This window comes from Triticum aestivum, chromosome 5B (assembly GCF_018294505.1).
Source record: "Triticum aestivum cultivar Chinese Spring chromosome 5B, IWGSC CS RefSeq v2.1, whole genome shotgun sequence".
In the NCBI taxonomy this organism is placed as follows: Eukaryota; Viridiplantae; Streptophyta; class Magnoliopsida; order Poales; family Poaceae; genus Triticum; species Triticum aestivum.
This window is the reverse complement of record NC_057807.1, coordinates 580,970,629-580,985,741: the sequence shown is the minus strand read 5'-3', so window position 1 is coordinate 580,985,741 and position 15,113 is coordinate 580,970,629. Positions and strand designations below refer to the sequence as shown.

The window sequence follows — 15,113 nt, the reverse complement described above, 5'->3', positions numbered from 1 at the left end:
TCAAGAGAATAGTTGAGACTTGGAGTGCGTGTAAAATACTTCAACTCTTTTATTAGCATGGAAATTATAAATTAAAACTATTTCAGAAGTGTTTATGTACGTAGCTCGTGAGAACGGTGGGCTATAGAATTTACAAAAGAAGTTCTTTAGGAAATGATACAATGTTCTGTTCGGAGATGTTCTTTTTTTCCTGAAAGAATTTGTAGCCGCCGTGCAAAATGTTTGATCTTTCGAACAATTGTTTCGTGCAAAATGTTTGATCTTTCCAACAATTGTTTCGTGCAAAATGTTCGATCTTTCGAACAACTGTTTTTGCACATACTAGCTTGTACAAAAAAACTTTGCTATGAACAGATGTTCCTCTATTTCAAGAAAAAAAATGTGGCATCATCACAAATGCTCTTGGAGAATTTCCCCACGACGTTAAAAATGGAGAACTTCTTTTTTAGTTTCAGATTAAGGCCTAGTTTGCGGCTTCCTAAATTATGTCACCCCTAACAAATTTATAATTCCTTATGAAAAATAGGCATGAAGAACAAGATTGGTCAATCAAAAAATATATGTGGAAAGGCTCAACATGGAGTAAGGTCAGAAACCAGGACTGGGCTGCGTATGGACTGGGCTGCGGTCTGGCCCGTAAATTAGGCCCACCCATGTAAACCAAATGATATTCTAAAAAGTTGTCCAAATCGAAAGTGGTGAAGCCTTAAAAAAATCAGAAGTGCAAAAAATATGGCAGACATGGGAGAACTACCATCTCACAGGTCACAGCAGCAGCTTGGGGAAGGGAATGCCACGACCAAGCAAGACACCAAGAAACATTCGGTGAATGCAATCGCTGGCAAGGCTGACAAGAAGAAGCATGGAAAGAAAGGGGGGTTGTTTGGATCACGCCCAGGCCAACCCTGTCGAAATCCGGCACGCCAATAATTTGGCAAACGATTTCGTCGCCACAATCTCGCCAACGCACGGGTGTAAAAGATGAAACTGAGCGACCAATAAATTGAGTTCAATCCAAACTTATGTCGCTGATTGCCGATGGGTAAACCTGAACATGTGAAGCAGAGATATGCTCTCCTGAATTCGACTTGGTGTGCTGCCATAGGGTTCAGGAACACAACAAAAACATGATGCAGAGTGGCAATGATCAATTATCTGATGCACATTTCGGTGCTTCATATCGGCTTCGCAAAGAGCAGATCCGACGTATAAGCCAACTCCACCGCGCGACCCCAAACGGACGTCCGTTTTGTCCGAATTCTGTCTGTTTGGGTAGGGTAATGGGGTCGTGTCCGGATAGTTTTCGGGATGCGGTGGCCGTGCGTCCAGCGTGCGGATGCATCCCGGCCGCATCTTGTCCGTGTGCACTTTTTTTTTGCAAGTCCTTAAACTTTTTTTCATCATTTATTTTTGATACATGGCAAATACATCATCACATTTTGACTAGTAAAGTAAGGCCAAAGAAAACAAGAACCACAAGAATACATTTGAGAAGATACCCAATTTCCATAACTGCTCCTTTGAGTTGGTTAGGGCCTTCTCGATGCACTCATTGTTGATCTGTGGAGGAGGCTCGACGTTGCATCCTCCTTTCTTCTTCAAGCCATAAGTCGACGTTGCTTCCTCACACATAGTATCGTGCCTAGCCTCTAATCTAGCAACAAGTGCACTTGTCTCATCTACAGCCTCTAGGCTAGCTAAAAGTGCACGGACATGTACTAGATTTGATCTATCAATATATCGATGTACTTTTTTTCCCAATACCAAAACTTGCATCCATTCTACACAATAAAACTTAAAGTTAGCACAAGTAGTCTAATCCGAGAGCACAAACCGAAGCTAAAAAGAGCACATACCCCATCCTTTAAGCACTTGATGAACACCCATCCGAGATGCTTCGGCATTGTAGACACGCGGCGCACGACCATCCTTGGGCAATGGTCGCACTTGATGAGAGGCAACGGTGCGCCGATGAGCTTTTGGGTAAGCACCAAGCCCGGCCGACCGCCATTCGCGTATCTGCCGGCGGACCACCGACGGTGCAGATCCGAGCGGCTAGAGGACGAGCCACTGCCTGCATGTGGCCTTGCGGCCCTGCCAGTGCCTTCCGACGAGGTGCCCGGCCAGTCCATGGCGCGGCCCGGCCTCCCACAACTGGGGAGCTCAAGACCGACCGGATCCGCCCCAAATCCGGCCGGCGGGTGCGCAAACCAGGTGGCCGTGGTGCGGTAACTCGGCACGACGAGGGGAAGGGGCTGGGCGAGCGTGCGTCCGAGTTGCATGGCTGCAATGGCAGCGGCGGCGGCGGCAGCGAGGGGAAGAGTGAAGAAGAGTGGAGTGGGATGCGGCCGGAGGGAGGGAGGGGGGCGGATAGAAAAAGGCCCGTCCTGTGACACTGACGGGCGGGCCAGGGGAGGACACGCGCAGATGGCCGGCACGTTCGCGTGGTATCCGTTTCACCCCAAAAGCGGCGCAAACTTGGGCCGCGGATGGGTCGAAAGCGGACACAAAACGGACAAAAGTCCGTTTGCTCCCGTGCGCTGGGCCGCCCAGTTTGTCCGTTTTACCCCAAACGAACAGGCTCGGACAGGATGGGATCGCGCGGTGGAGTTGACCTAACAGTCTACTAAATCGAAGTGATAGAGCTAGGCTTTGAGAAACTACTCAACGGTCAACCCAATCTTTGAACAGAAACATCATGTATAGAGGAACATTGAGCGCGGCGATAATGGAAACCGACTGAACTTTGGACGCCATGGCGTTTTTTCAGAGTACGAAGGATGGTAGGTACTCAACCGGAGGATGAACTATTGTTTGATATATGGTTGGCTGTATCCGTGAATTTTGTAGAGAGGAGCAGAGGGGTACCTTGTGACAGCAATTGCATCAATCGTTCACGCACGTTATGCCCTACGACATGCACATCATTTAAGAACACAATGTGAGGTTGTTATCGTATCGCCGGTACATCATTCAGACCATCATTGTGAGAGCATCTACAGTCGGACTTTGCAAATCCAGCCCCTCAAACGTCTGCGGACGTGTCTGGGCGCGTCCGCGGACACTGCCGATCACGCCTCAAATAATGCAATCCACGTCCAGACACATCAATTATCATATCCCAAATCCATACAAACTCATGCAACTACGTCGACGCACACACATCGTCCGGCTGCTACATCACACTACACTAAACATGTCATCGAACTACCAAACTTTGGCATGTTTGGCTATGGTGAAGATCATCCACGACTGGCGTTGCCCTTCCTGGTGCCCTTGCCGCGGAAGTACCGGTCCAAGATACAGTAGGGATCGAGCCAGATCTGCTCGTCCCCGGAGCTGTTCTCGTCGTCGTTGTCCTCCTTCTCCTCCTTCGGTGGCAGTCCGGCCATGACACGGACCGCCCGATTCTGCTCTCGGGTGAGGGCGGGCGTGTTCCTCCGCTGTCGTTTCTTCACCATGCGGGCGCGAATGCTTCCTTCTCTGCGGTCGCCGGCACCGTCGCATCAGCCGCCTCTGCTGCCGCCATTTTCGCCGCGATATAGGCCTCAGCGACCCTTATCCCCTCCTTCCCACGGCGGGTTGCCCGTTCCCGTTGGGACTCATAGTCTGCCGACCGATGATGGGGAAGGAGAGATTGTTCGGCTGTCGAGACTGCGATGATCCAGCCCTAGAGGACCCGAGCGCCCGTTGAGCCGACGCAATGGAGTTGTGCCGGACAGATTCGTCCGTCGGTCGGGCTTGTCCTCGCGGGAGCGGCAGAGTGCAATGCGGACACCCTAGTCGACGGATCCGGACCGGTCGGAGTCAGATCTGCTACCCGCCATGCCGGATAAGGACGGAAATCGCTGGAGGTGAGCTCGGGTGGCGGAGGAAGTGGAGGGGAAAGGAGTGTGAAGTAGCTAGGGTTTGGTCCGGCAAGCGGATGAGGACGAATATATGTGGGGTAGAGTGGACCAACGTGGGCCTGGTCCGATGTGGCAGACGCGCCCGGGCGTGCCCGAGCGCCCCCATATCCGCCCCATATTTGGGCTGGATATAAGGGGTGCCGGTTAGCCCGGGCGTTTGAGGCCCGTTTGAGGCATTCGTCTGGGTCAAAAAATCATGACCGATTAGTGACCAGGCGGGCCGCCCGGATATTTGAGGAGGATTTGGGACGCCCGGGTGTAGATGCTCTCACGTGGTTGGTCAGTTCGAGCCAAGGTGGCCATTGAACGCGGCAAAGGGGAAGATCCTAAGTTTTGCTTCTTGTTCAACTTGTTTAAATCATTCATTCGCTCATATGTAGCCCGCACGGCCGCACGCGTTGCTGTAATGTACCACACGATAGAGGGATGGATGAAACTAAAGGGGCAGTATGAGACGACATGATCCGTTGATGAATTATTTGTTGGACATCCGGTTAATCTCGTTGAATTTGAGACATTATTGTACTAGACTTATTTGCATGCTATGTATGGATGATTTTTGCTATTTTCTATCTGAACTTTCATGAATATCAGTCGGTTTGCATGAATGTCGTCCGCTTAGTTTGAACCGTGGTTTAAATGAATGCGGACAATGTTCGATGGCGGTCTTCGTTATCAGTATCTGTGGACTGATCCCTCTGTCCGAAGACGGATGCGAGAGAAAAATTCTGGATTTGGAGATGCCATTACATGTTCATATTCAAAGCGGTGCTAGCTAGCGGGCACGCAACTGCATGAAATAAATTAATCAGGCGGTGGAGAAATAGTCATACCAATAACATCGAAAACCGTTTTGTTGTGTAGTCCATCTACAATATGGATGATATGTTGTGTAATGAATCAAACGGCGGAGGCGTTGGTAATCTATCTAGATCTATCCTGTGGATAGATCGGCGTTGGTCTAGATAGATTGCTTTTGGTTTATATCTGCTAATATATGATCTTTATGTATGCACGTGTAGAAGCCACACAAACACAAAGCACGCCACACGCGTCCTCGTTGGACGCATCCCACCCTCCATTTTAAGACAGCAGCCACGGCCACAACCATAACCCCATTCCCGCTCCGCTCAGCACGTTTCGTTTGGAGCAAGCAACAACACACCCCGAGGCCGCTCTCTGACTCGGAGGAGGGGGTGATGGGCTGCCGGCAGACAGTGGTGGCCGCGCTGTTGCTGGCGGCAGCGCTGGCCGCGTGCGCGGCGACACCGGCGACGGCTGAGCGCAGGGTCTACATCGATTGGATGCCCCGCCATAACTTCTCCGGCTGGGCCAAGCTCAATGGGCCCTTCTACAAGGGCGACTACCTCGGTACGTACAAGGATCGACGTTTCTTTTTCTCCCGTGGTTTCTCCGGCTGACTCAATCTGTGTCATCGTGCGCAGCGTTCTATCACCCGGACAAGAAGTTGGACGTGGTGGAGGTGGACAAACGCGGGTTCGACGTGTGCGACACTGGAAACCCTATCCACCGCTACCCCGGCGGCGGTACTCGCCGCGGCACTACCTTCGTCCTGCTCAGCGAGGCCAAGTTCTACTACTTCACCTGCAGCGTCCGCTATTTCTGCCCTGCCGGGATGCGCCTCGACATCCCGGTCCAGGAAAGGCGGCGCGACGACACGCCCGGCACCGCCATGGTGGAGAGCAGCGCCACCTCACCGGTGCCTGGACCCCGAGGGAACTCGGAGGGCGAGAGAGACGGGCAGGGACGAGGACGAAGCGACCATGGAATACAAGGAACAAAATGGGCAGACATGGAGTCCCCCAGGCCCGGCCCGTAAATTAGGCGTCTCGTTGAAAAGATACTCATACTCATATGGACCAAAGTTCAAATGATGTTCTCAAGTAAATAGACCAAATGAAAATAAGAGAACAAATTAAAAGGTGCAAAATGGATCGTTTTATGTTGGTAACTCATTTTGTGAGAAAGAACAATAATTTAAGAATGAATGTACAAACCATTCCATCAGTGTAACAAGTATAAGATGATACAAGAATAAAATGAGAGTGCACTGGAAATACTTCGATACTCTTAAAACATACGTAGTTGGGACTTAAGAGTGCGCATGAAATACTTCAACTCCTTTATTAGAATGCAAATTAACACCATTTCAGAAATGTATGTACATAGCTCGTGAGAATGGTGGGCCGTAAAATTTACAAGATACACGTCCTTCAGAAAAATGATACTACAATGTTTTGTTCAGAAATGATTATTTTCTGAAAGAATCTGTAGCTGCCGTGTAAAATGTTGATATTCCGAACATCCTTGCACGAAAAATCTTTGCTATGAACAGACATCCCTCTATTTAAGAAAAAAAATGTGATATCAGTAATGCTCTTGAAGAAATTTCCCCATGAGGTTAAAAATAGAAAAAAAAATGTTTTGAGGTTCAAATTAAGGCCAGTTTGCGGTTTTCTAAATTATGTTACCCCTAACATAATTATAATTTCTTATGAAAAATAGACATGAAAACTGAAAAGGATTAATCAATCAAAAATATATGTGGAAAGGCTCATTCGTTGTCATATAATCCACCATAATGTGAAACCAATATGAAACTTGTTGATTTATGTTTGTTTCCTGTAGAGAAGGACAAAAAAGAGAGACATGGAGTCAAGGTCGGATCCACGCACGAGCTGGGCTGCGGTCTGGCCCATAAATTAGGTTCACCGAATGTAAAGGAAAATGGGACGAAATGGAAATAAGGTAAGAAATCAAAGGTGGAAAAGCCCTAAAAAAATAAGAAGCATCGAAATGAGTTCAATCCAAATGTATGTCGCTGGTTGCCGATGGGCAAACCTGAACATGTAAAGCAGAGAGATGCTCTCCTGAATTCGACTTGGTGTGCTGCCATAGGGTTCAGGAACACAACAAAAACATGATGCAGAGTGGCAATGATCAATTATCTGATGCACATTTCGGTGCTTCATATAGGCTTTGCAAGAGCAGATCCGGCGTATAACAGTCTACTAAATACGTAGCAATTATAGAGCTAGGCTCTTTTTTTTTTGCGGGGGAAAGCATATCATTTAATCAACCAGGGCCTTACAATCGTTTGAAATAATAATACTAACCTCCTTTGGGGAGTTTGCTAACCAACAAGCAGTGCGTTGGTGACTACCACATAGAGCTAGGCTTTGAGAAGCTACTCTCAACGGTCAACCCAATCCTTAAACAGAAGCATCATGTATAGAGGAACATTCAGCACGGCGATAATGGCAACCGACTGAACGACACGGAACAGCCTCTGGAGGACCGTCCTTATTTTCCATTTGCTCGGGCGAGGCGCCTTCCCTCCATCTTCAGGCGGCGTTTCAGATCCCATCTCAACATGAACAGATGATGAATCAGGTTCCTGTTGGTGCTTTCTCGCAGTTGGCCTTGGCACAACATTTCCTCTGCCATGAATATTAGAGATCTTTCAGTTATTATTAGTAGAAGCACCAGGCAAGTTTCCGTTCGACAAAGTACCTAAAAGCATTACCCAAAACAAAAATACACACATACCGTCCTGTAGCTTTGGAGTCTGAGTTTGTGATGGGGGGCCTTGCCACTGCTTTTTTAACCAGGTGCATGGATCCCTCTGCATCCCAAACCATTTCATATTCGCCATCTTCCGCGTCATCTTTTTCTTTGCTTCTTGGAAACAGGTCAGCACCCACCGAACTCATGAAGCTCACAAATGTGTTCACGTAGGGAAGAGAGCTTAGACCATTTGTTGGCCAAAACATCAGCAGAAGGACGGTAACCACAAACTGAAAGATATACCTGCAGAAACAGCAGGCACAAACAAACTTGTCAGACAATTCAGTTGTAGTACATCTCTTGCAATATAAGCAAAAGAATCAGCAGGTGCCTGCTATAAGCATTACCACATATAGATATGAGTTTGTTTAGGCAGGAAGCAAAGATTCGTCAGAACCTCCTGACTAGAATCAGTAGAATTTCGGGGCCCGGCAGATAGCAGCATAAAAGATGGATACAGATTTCCTTGCTGCCAGCTTATTGTCCCAAGGGTGTGCTGTTGTGGCATTAACAGCGCTTAGATGCAACGCGTGGTACATGCAGCAACAAGATAACTTAAAACTTATGTTACCTCCATTACTGGCCCAAAAGGAGTGGAGTGGACAACTGTGCACTGGTCGTGGTCATGCCCTGAGAGCACAAGAATCTGAAGACAAGTCAAGATATTTTCAGATGTGACTCAAATCTCCAGAAATTGCAAAAGAAGCTTACCGGCTTCAGCAACCCTAGCAAAAGATCGGAAGTCTGTTTACTTAGATAATTCTGATACCTGCATAAAAAACTTGCGTTAATTGTATATGGCTTTGCCCTATGTTGACATATGGAGAAACTTCGGTTAGGCAGCGATTTGGACTGGTTTAACCAGAAGTAATTTCCAAGAGAACACATAGGGCAACACTCAACCAAGAAATTTTGAAAGAACTTTGGTTGCGCAGCTAATCACATTAGCAAATCTTTTACCAAGAAGAATGTCGACAAGGAGTTCCCAAAACAAACTAATACTTGAGTGAGTTCAGTGACATGTACCAGACAGAGAGTTCAATGATTCTAAGTTTACCAGTCAAATTGTCACAAAGTTTACATGCTATGGTAGTCAAAAGCAGAAAACAACAATACTTGAGGAAGGACATACTTGATTCCTTGGTCCATAGGAGCACTATATATCCTCTGGAAATGTAAGAGAATAGAATCAATCAGCTAGAAAAATATGTGGTTGGTCGAATTGCTTGCAGAAATTCAAATACAAACGTGTTGCAACTTGCAGAATAAATTAGTGGATAGACTGGGGCACTGATGCTACATATGACACAGACTTATCTTCATTGTATATGAACAAAAAGCATAGGGAAGGTATAGAAATTCCTTTTTACTTTTAGTTAGCAGAGGAAAAACACTTTGAGAGAACATACCTGATTTATAGCAGGTGAAGAACGATGTGGGCCACACGGAGTATTGTCAGGTCGGTACAGGGGAATGTGCGTTAGTAGAATCTTTGGATTTGATTCATTACCTTAAACAAGATGTAAAAGTAGTCAATTCTCTGATAGTAACTGCAACACTATGCATAATCATCTATTCAGTGCCGTACCAGATGATAGTGTTTTGATGAACTCCCAAGAAGAGGACCTTTCTTTGCTCTGTTTGGCTCCTCCTGAACAGATACTAACAGTTCTTTAGCTATACAAAGCAGAAGCATGAAAGGAAAAAAAAAAAGGCAGCCCAATGCATGTAGCTCCCGCTTGCGCAGGGTCCGGGGAAGGGTCCGACCACTTTGGGTCTATTGTACGCAGCCTTTCCCTACATTTCTGTAAGAGGCTGTTTCCAGGACTTGAACTGGTGACCACATGGTCACAAGGCAGCAGCTTTTACCACTGCGCCAAGAAGCATGAAAGGAAACTACAAAACAATTTACTCTTATTCAAGAACCAAAATCTGGATTCCATTGCGCTACTGATGTACGATTCCTTTCTAGTGCAGTTCACTGTAGCACATACAATATAAAACTATGGAGGCGTTGTAGCATACCATCAAGAGTTTGAGCATCAACAACAACAAAGTCCACCTTCCCAGACAAAAAATGGAAGTTTCTAGGTCCAAATTCTTTTTCGTATCGACTGATAACCTGCAAGAAAAGAATAGCAAACTTGTAAGTTGTAGTATACCAAAAATTTATATTCTCATATATTCTATGCAGTCACAGTAATGTTACTATATAAATTTGAGGAAAAACTGTAGGCCCAAGATATAACGTATTAATATAGAAACAACATTTACAAGAGACAGAGACCAGGAATGTACAGACAACTATTTACAAGCCAGCAATCTAGGCAAATCAAAAGTTATGAAAGAGAATCAGTGCAGTTTCAAAGAAAATTCATATACTACTACTTAAATCTAAAAGATAAAAAGAGGGACTTCTTTTTAATAGAGATGAACCCAAGACTATGGTTAGGGACATTGTCAAAAGTTTGAGCGTTCCATTGTTTCCAAATGTGCCATGTTTGACATGATGAAAATATCCATGCAGGTCATTTTGAAAAGTATTAAGTCCATGGATCATTTTCTACTCCAGAATTGTAGTTGCCACCCACTATAAGTCAAGCTTATGCTCGCAGGCAAGGCTGAAAGGCAATCAATGAATAGGTGAACTCACTTTTCATGCGTGCCATTGTTGCTAATAGCGCAGAAAGAGTCTTTCAACATGTTGATGTTTCCGTTGGATGAGTACATCTCGGATGTTTAAATGAGCACTCAGAAATGTGTTGTTGTGAATGACGCAAGAAGTGTCTACAAAAATGTTGATGTTCCTTCAGATGAGGATGTCTCTGGTGTTAGACAATCACTTAAGTAATAAAGAAAAAACGTCCAGCTTCAGAGCACACTTGCATTTTCAGATCATCACAGGTTAGCGGGTAGCCTGAGTTGCAAAACATATGCGTCTTTGCCGGACTTTCCAATTGGTATTTCTTGAAGCTTGTCAAGCTTCTTCATAACTATAAATATCAGGTGGAAAGCCTTGTATACAAAATATGATTATCTGTAATTTCAGTCAAAACATGTTGTCTGTAAACCTAAATTTGAGAAATAATTCCAGGTCAAACGAGGCAGACTGAGTGTCTTGAAAAGTATGCTCATAACATTTCTTGAAGCTCGTCAAACTACTACATCAGTCAAATGTATCTATATCAAATATGTTTATCTATGTAGTTCCAGTTACGTATGTGGACAGTAAATCCAAATTTGAGAAATAATTGCAAGTTAAAAAAAGCAACAAAAAAAGTAAATGCCTTCAGGTAACTATATAGTAAAGACACTAAGAGCAAAGAGGACAAACATGAATAGGGTGCAATAGCATGTTATGAACACCCATTCAACAAAACCAAAAACCCACCAAGAGCAATTACTAAAAAATGATGATCCAATACAAAAAGCTCACAACACTTGTAGCAAAATAAGAAAAATACTGATCATTGACTTATGTCCTTGATGAGAGCGCAAATTCATGCCAAAAATCACTGAGAGCAAGAGGTTGCACCATGTCTGAGGGTGTGGGTAACCAAAAAATGAGGAACAGTGAAAATAATCTTCATCTTGAGGTGGGCTAGTTTTATCTAGAGGTTGATAACTGATATATCAGTGCACGGCCATAAACTTCTTACAGGACCATCCAGTAAAAGAACATCATAACCATGCATCGATAAACTGAGTAAATTACACAAAATCACAATGTTGTGGATACTTGTAATCACACACATGCACCGTGAAATAGCTAAAATTCTTCACGGTTGCGTGATTATTTTCCTTGTTCAAAGCAGCGATCTAAGACTCTCTATTAAAGCTGTTGTTTATGCTCTGTAGCACTGTCCCCAAAATACTAAGGCCCTGTTCTGATCTCCTCCCACTCCACGCTTCACAAAATTCTGGAGCGAAGCAGAGCCGAACGATTTTGCTGCTGGAAGCTAGCTTTGGGAAGCTTTGGGCGATTAAAGTGCAAAAAACTGGAGCGAGGTCGGCCCAGCTCCACCAAATCAAAAAGATGAAGTTCGCTGATATTACGGCCGATGTGCCACCGCTTAAGAAAACGGTTCGCTCTTTCCCTCGGAAAGAAAACGGTTCGCTCTACCTCGTATGTAACCTTTCCTCTCTCCCTCTAAATGGGCTGGTTTCAGCCGGCCCAAATGCCACCGAACAGGCCAGATCTTGGTCTAGTTGGGCTGCCAGCCAATGGATCGCTTGAAGAAGCTATCGATCGAGCAGAACGGATTGAGATCGCCAGGCAGAGCGAGAAGCTGGCATGAGAAGCTGGTTATGTGAAGTTTTGTGAAGTTGGAGAAGATCAGAACAGGCCCTAAGCTGCACATATCTCCAAAAGTGAAAAACAAACAACATGGACTTACTTTGCCAATCCCCGATACGAAAACAGATTCAATACATGATTGGTTTAATTTATTTCTGTTGTGTACTACGGCTAGGGAGAGGCTCTCACCCCTGGAGGGAAGATAGAATAACTATTGTTCTAATTCTTGCTTGCTTTATTCCTCATTTATGGGGTCCTCCTTATGCAGGGGGCTAGCAATCCAATCTAAGTAACAAATCATAGATCTTATCTCTAATTAGATTAAGGCCAAAGCTAAGAGATATCTTCCTAGTTTTACAGATAGACTACCTAACATAGAGATTGGGAATCCCATCCCATAAATGGAAGCTTCCATGGTGGGGCATGTACTTCCATACATAACATCACACCCCTCCTTGGCATGCAGCTCATCCTTGAGCTGCTAGGGGGTGGCCACATTTACCGTCCAAGGAAGCACCAAACTGAAGATAATACATGACGTAGCTGCATCCCTCAATAATTTTAGGAGACATGCCGCGCTCCAAAACTTCCGTTCAGCAGCTTGGGGGAAAAGGTTGGAATTTTTGCGTCGGAGAATTGAATCCGTGAACAAGGCAAAGATTATTAGCTGGCGATGGCAAGCAACTCATCCGTGGAAACAATATTTTCATAAAGGGAACAATCACTTGAGATTTGAGAAAAATGTAAATATACAAATGGAAGTTACGAGAAGTAGGCAATGATAGTCAATCACCTCAGGATGAACTGAGTGAAAAGCTGAGTAACCAATATCATGATTTCCTGAAAGATAGTAGACTGGGACATGTGGACTTGTCCTCTGTTCGCTCATGCTGAATATATGCTTAAATCGGAATAGAGAATCCTGCCACCTGAAAAGTTTTCAACATAAATTAGGAAGAAAAAAAAAGATGAAGTGGAACCTTTTTTTTTGCGGGTAGATAAAGTGGAACCTAGAACCCTTTGATGATTTTGTGGGAGATATGGCATAACTTGTAAACCACAATGGCAACAAGAAAGGCAAAGTGGTACAACAACAACAATAAAGCCTTTAGTCCCAAACAAGTTGGGGTAGGCTAGAGGTAAAACCCATAGGATCCCGCGACCAACTCATGGTTCTATCTCGTATGTCATCCTTCCGGAAAGGTAAAGTGGTAAAAGCAATGAATTGGAATGCAGAGAACGAGGACTGGAAGTTTCCATCTATTCATTTATGAGACACTTGAGATGAAATATAATTATCACAGATATAGGACCATTAAGGTGTCTTGCAAATTGTTTTTCCTGTTGACATACCTTATTGCATATTCAGTCATATCAGTTCATATAACAGCATCATCCTCTAAAGCACATACAAACAAATAATTGTGGTTTCTAACCAACAATGTACGGAACGACCAGCTGGCATCAGATGGAATGTTGAAAAAGCAAACTTGTTGCCACATTTATAAGGCAAAAAAGAATTCAGCACCCGTGCCTTACTCTTCATCCAATATATATGCGCCCCCATCAAAATAGTCACCGAGAAATAAGACGACATCAGGCTTGAACGGCAATATCACAGACTGGAAGGATCTTCTCATGTTCAAATCTGTGAAGAACTCTGCAGCTTGCAGTGCAACTGAGCTTGCTGGTAGACCAAGGGAGGTGCTGTCCATAAGCTACAAGGGAAAAACCTTTCAGAAGGGAGCAACATATACTCGAAGATATTTTGTACTATGTACTACTCCCTCCGTTCCTAAATATTTGTCTTTCTAGAGATTTCAAATGGACTACCACATACGGATGTATATAGACATATTTTAGAGTGTAGATTCACTCATTTTGCTCCGTATGTAGTCACTTGTGAAAATCTCTAGAAAGACAAATATTTAGGAACAGAGGGAGTAGTACTACTTTGGGTTTATAGGCACAATTGCATGATGTAGTGTTAGAAGGGAAACTGACCTGTGGATCAGCAATGACGGCAACCTTGACATGGTTACTCTGCACAACAAACGGAATACGATAATAAGGTAAAGCTGCAAACTTGGGCTGGTGTCAAATAATGAGCGGTAGAAATGGAAGTTTCACTGCCTAGCATGACTTGGACGAGATGAAGGTCGAATTAGCATTTTCGTCAGGATTGGGAGGGCTCCAAGCTGCTAGAGATGCTCTTACCCCGTCCCAATCCAGACTCTCAAAACAGCAACTGAATCTCTAAACCGAATCGACGGCATTTATTACTGACCGGCGATGGGGAGGAAGAGGATGCGGATGGCCAGGAGCAGGAGAGGTGGGCGGCCCAGTAGGCGCCCATCTCGCCATAGAGCAGCGCGGCCACCCACGCCGCGCACAGGAGCAGAGTCAACCGCGTCGCGCTCTGCATCTTCCCCCGGCGAGGTGGCTTACTGCACCACGGCCCACTGGAGGGGGAGCAGCGCCGTTGCAGTCGAGATCTGAAGCTCCACCCTCCGGCTCTGTGAGACCCCAGCAGGGATCTCGCGGTAGCAATGGCGATTCTAGGGTTCTAGAGAGGAATTGGGGTGACTTGGTCAAGAAGGGCCGAGAGAACAGAGAGAATACGTGAGATGCGGAGGTCAACTCGTTCGATAATTGTGCCGATGTCACGCTGGTTTTGAGAAAATCACACGAGTAACCTTTTTTATTCGGAAAAACTAGTCCTTCAACTTACTGACGTGCAGTGCGTAAGGGCAACTCTAGCGGCGGGACCCATTTTGCTTCATTCGTGTCTGTTTCTATCTGTCTCTAGCAGATCCGGTAAACCGCTATCTTGCAAATTTAGTTTGCAGTATTTGATAAATAAAATTTGCAGGATGACAAACGGATCAGCAAAATACATCTCATAAACAGTGTGTCAGAGTTCTTACTTAATTTTCAAACTAATAGTTTACGTCAACATAGTCCATACAAGCAAATTAAACATAGTTCCGCACATATCACGCCACTTGCTAGATAGTTCAAAGTTAAACTTAAACTAGACTTGATATTAAACTTAAACTTAAACTAGATCACCAGCGTTCTACCCGTCTTCACCGGAGCCGGAGCCGGACTTGCCCACACCGAGGTGGTGCTCCATGAGGGAGTTGCAGAGCACGTACGCGAGGTCGTACTCCTCCCGGGTTGTCGGCACCTCCGCCGCTGGGTTTCGTCCCCGGGGGCGGCCGCCTCCTTCGCCTCGAACCAGGCGCGCTCGGCCGCTCAGCGGCGCTGCAGCGCAAGATCAAAGATGCGGTGAAGACAATCGAAGTTCGTCCACGCCC

The 15,113-nt window shown here is 45.4% G+C and overlaps 2 protein-coding genes across 2 annotated transcripts; one reads left to right on the top strand and one right to left on the bottom strand.

Annotated features, from left to right (window-relative positions):
* Nucleotides 1-4,983: 4,983 nt before the first annotated feature.
* LOC123117005 (early nodulin-like protein 1) lies at nucleotides 4,984-5,859 on the top strand. Its single transcript, XM_044537861.1, has 2 exons — nucleotides 4,984-5,279; nucleotides 5,354-5,859. Exons 1-2 carry the CDS (start codon nucleotides 5,108-5,110, stop codon nucleotides 5,746-5,748), a joined length of 567 nt encoding a protein of 188 aa, XP_044393796.1. The 5' UTR covers nucleotides 4,984-5,107; the 3' UTR covers nucleotides 5,749-5,859.
* Nucleotides 5,860-6,930: 1,071 nt separating this feature from the next.
* On the bottom strand, nucleotides 6,931-14,473 carry LOC123113377 (uncharacterized protein C630.12). The gene is made up of 13 exons (XM_044534596.1): nucleotides 14,081-14,473; nucleotides 13,798-13,836; nucleotides 13,333-13,511; nucleotides 12,587-12,722; nucleotides 9,522-9,618; nucleotides 9,085-9,147; nucleotides 8,906-9,006; nucleotides 8,629-8,663; nucleotides 8,208-8,265; nucleotides 8,068-8,142; nucleotides 7,844-7,992; nucleotides 7,479-7,739; nucleotides 6,931-7,369 (listed from the first exon to the last, which is right to left on the bottom strand). The coding sequence occupies exons 1-13, from the start codon at nucleotides 14,216-14,218 to the stop codon at nucleotides 7,123-7,125; spliced, it is 1,578 nt and encodes a 525-aa protein (XP_044390531.1). The 5' UTR covers nucleotides 14,219-14,473; the 3' UTR covers nucleotides 6,931-7,122.
* Nucleotides 14,474-15,113: the final 640 nt, after the last annotated feature.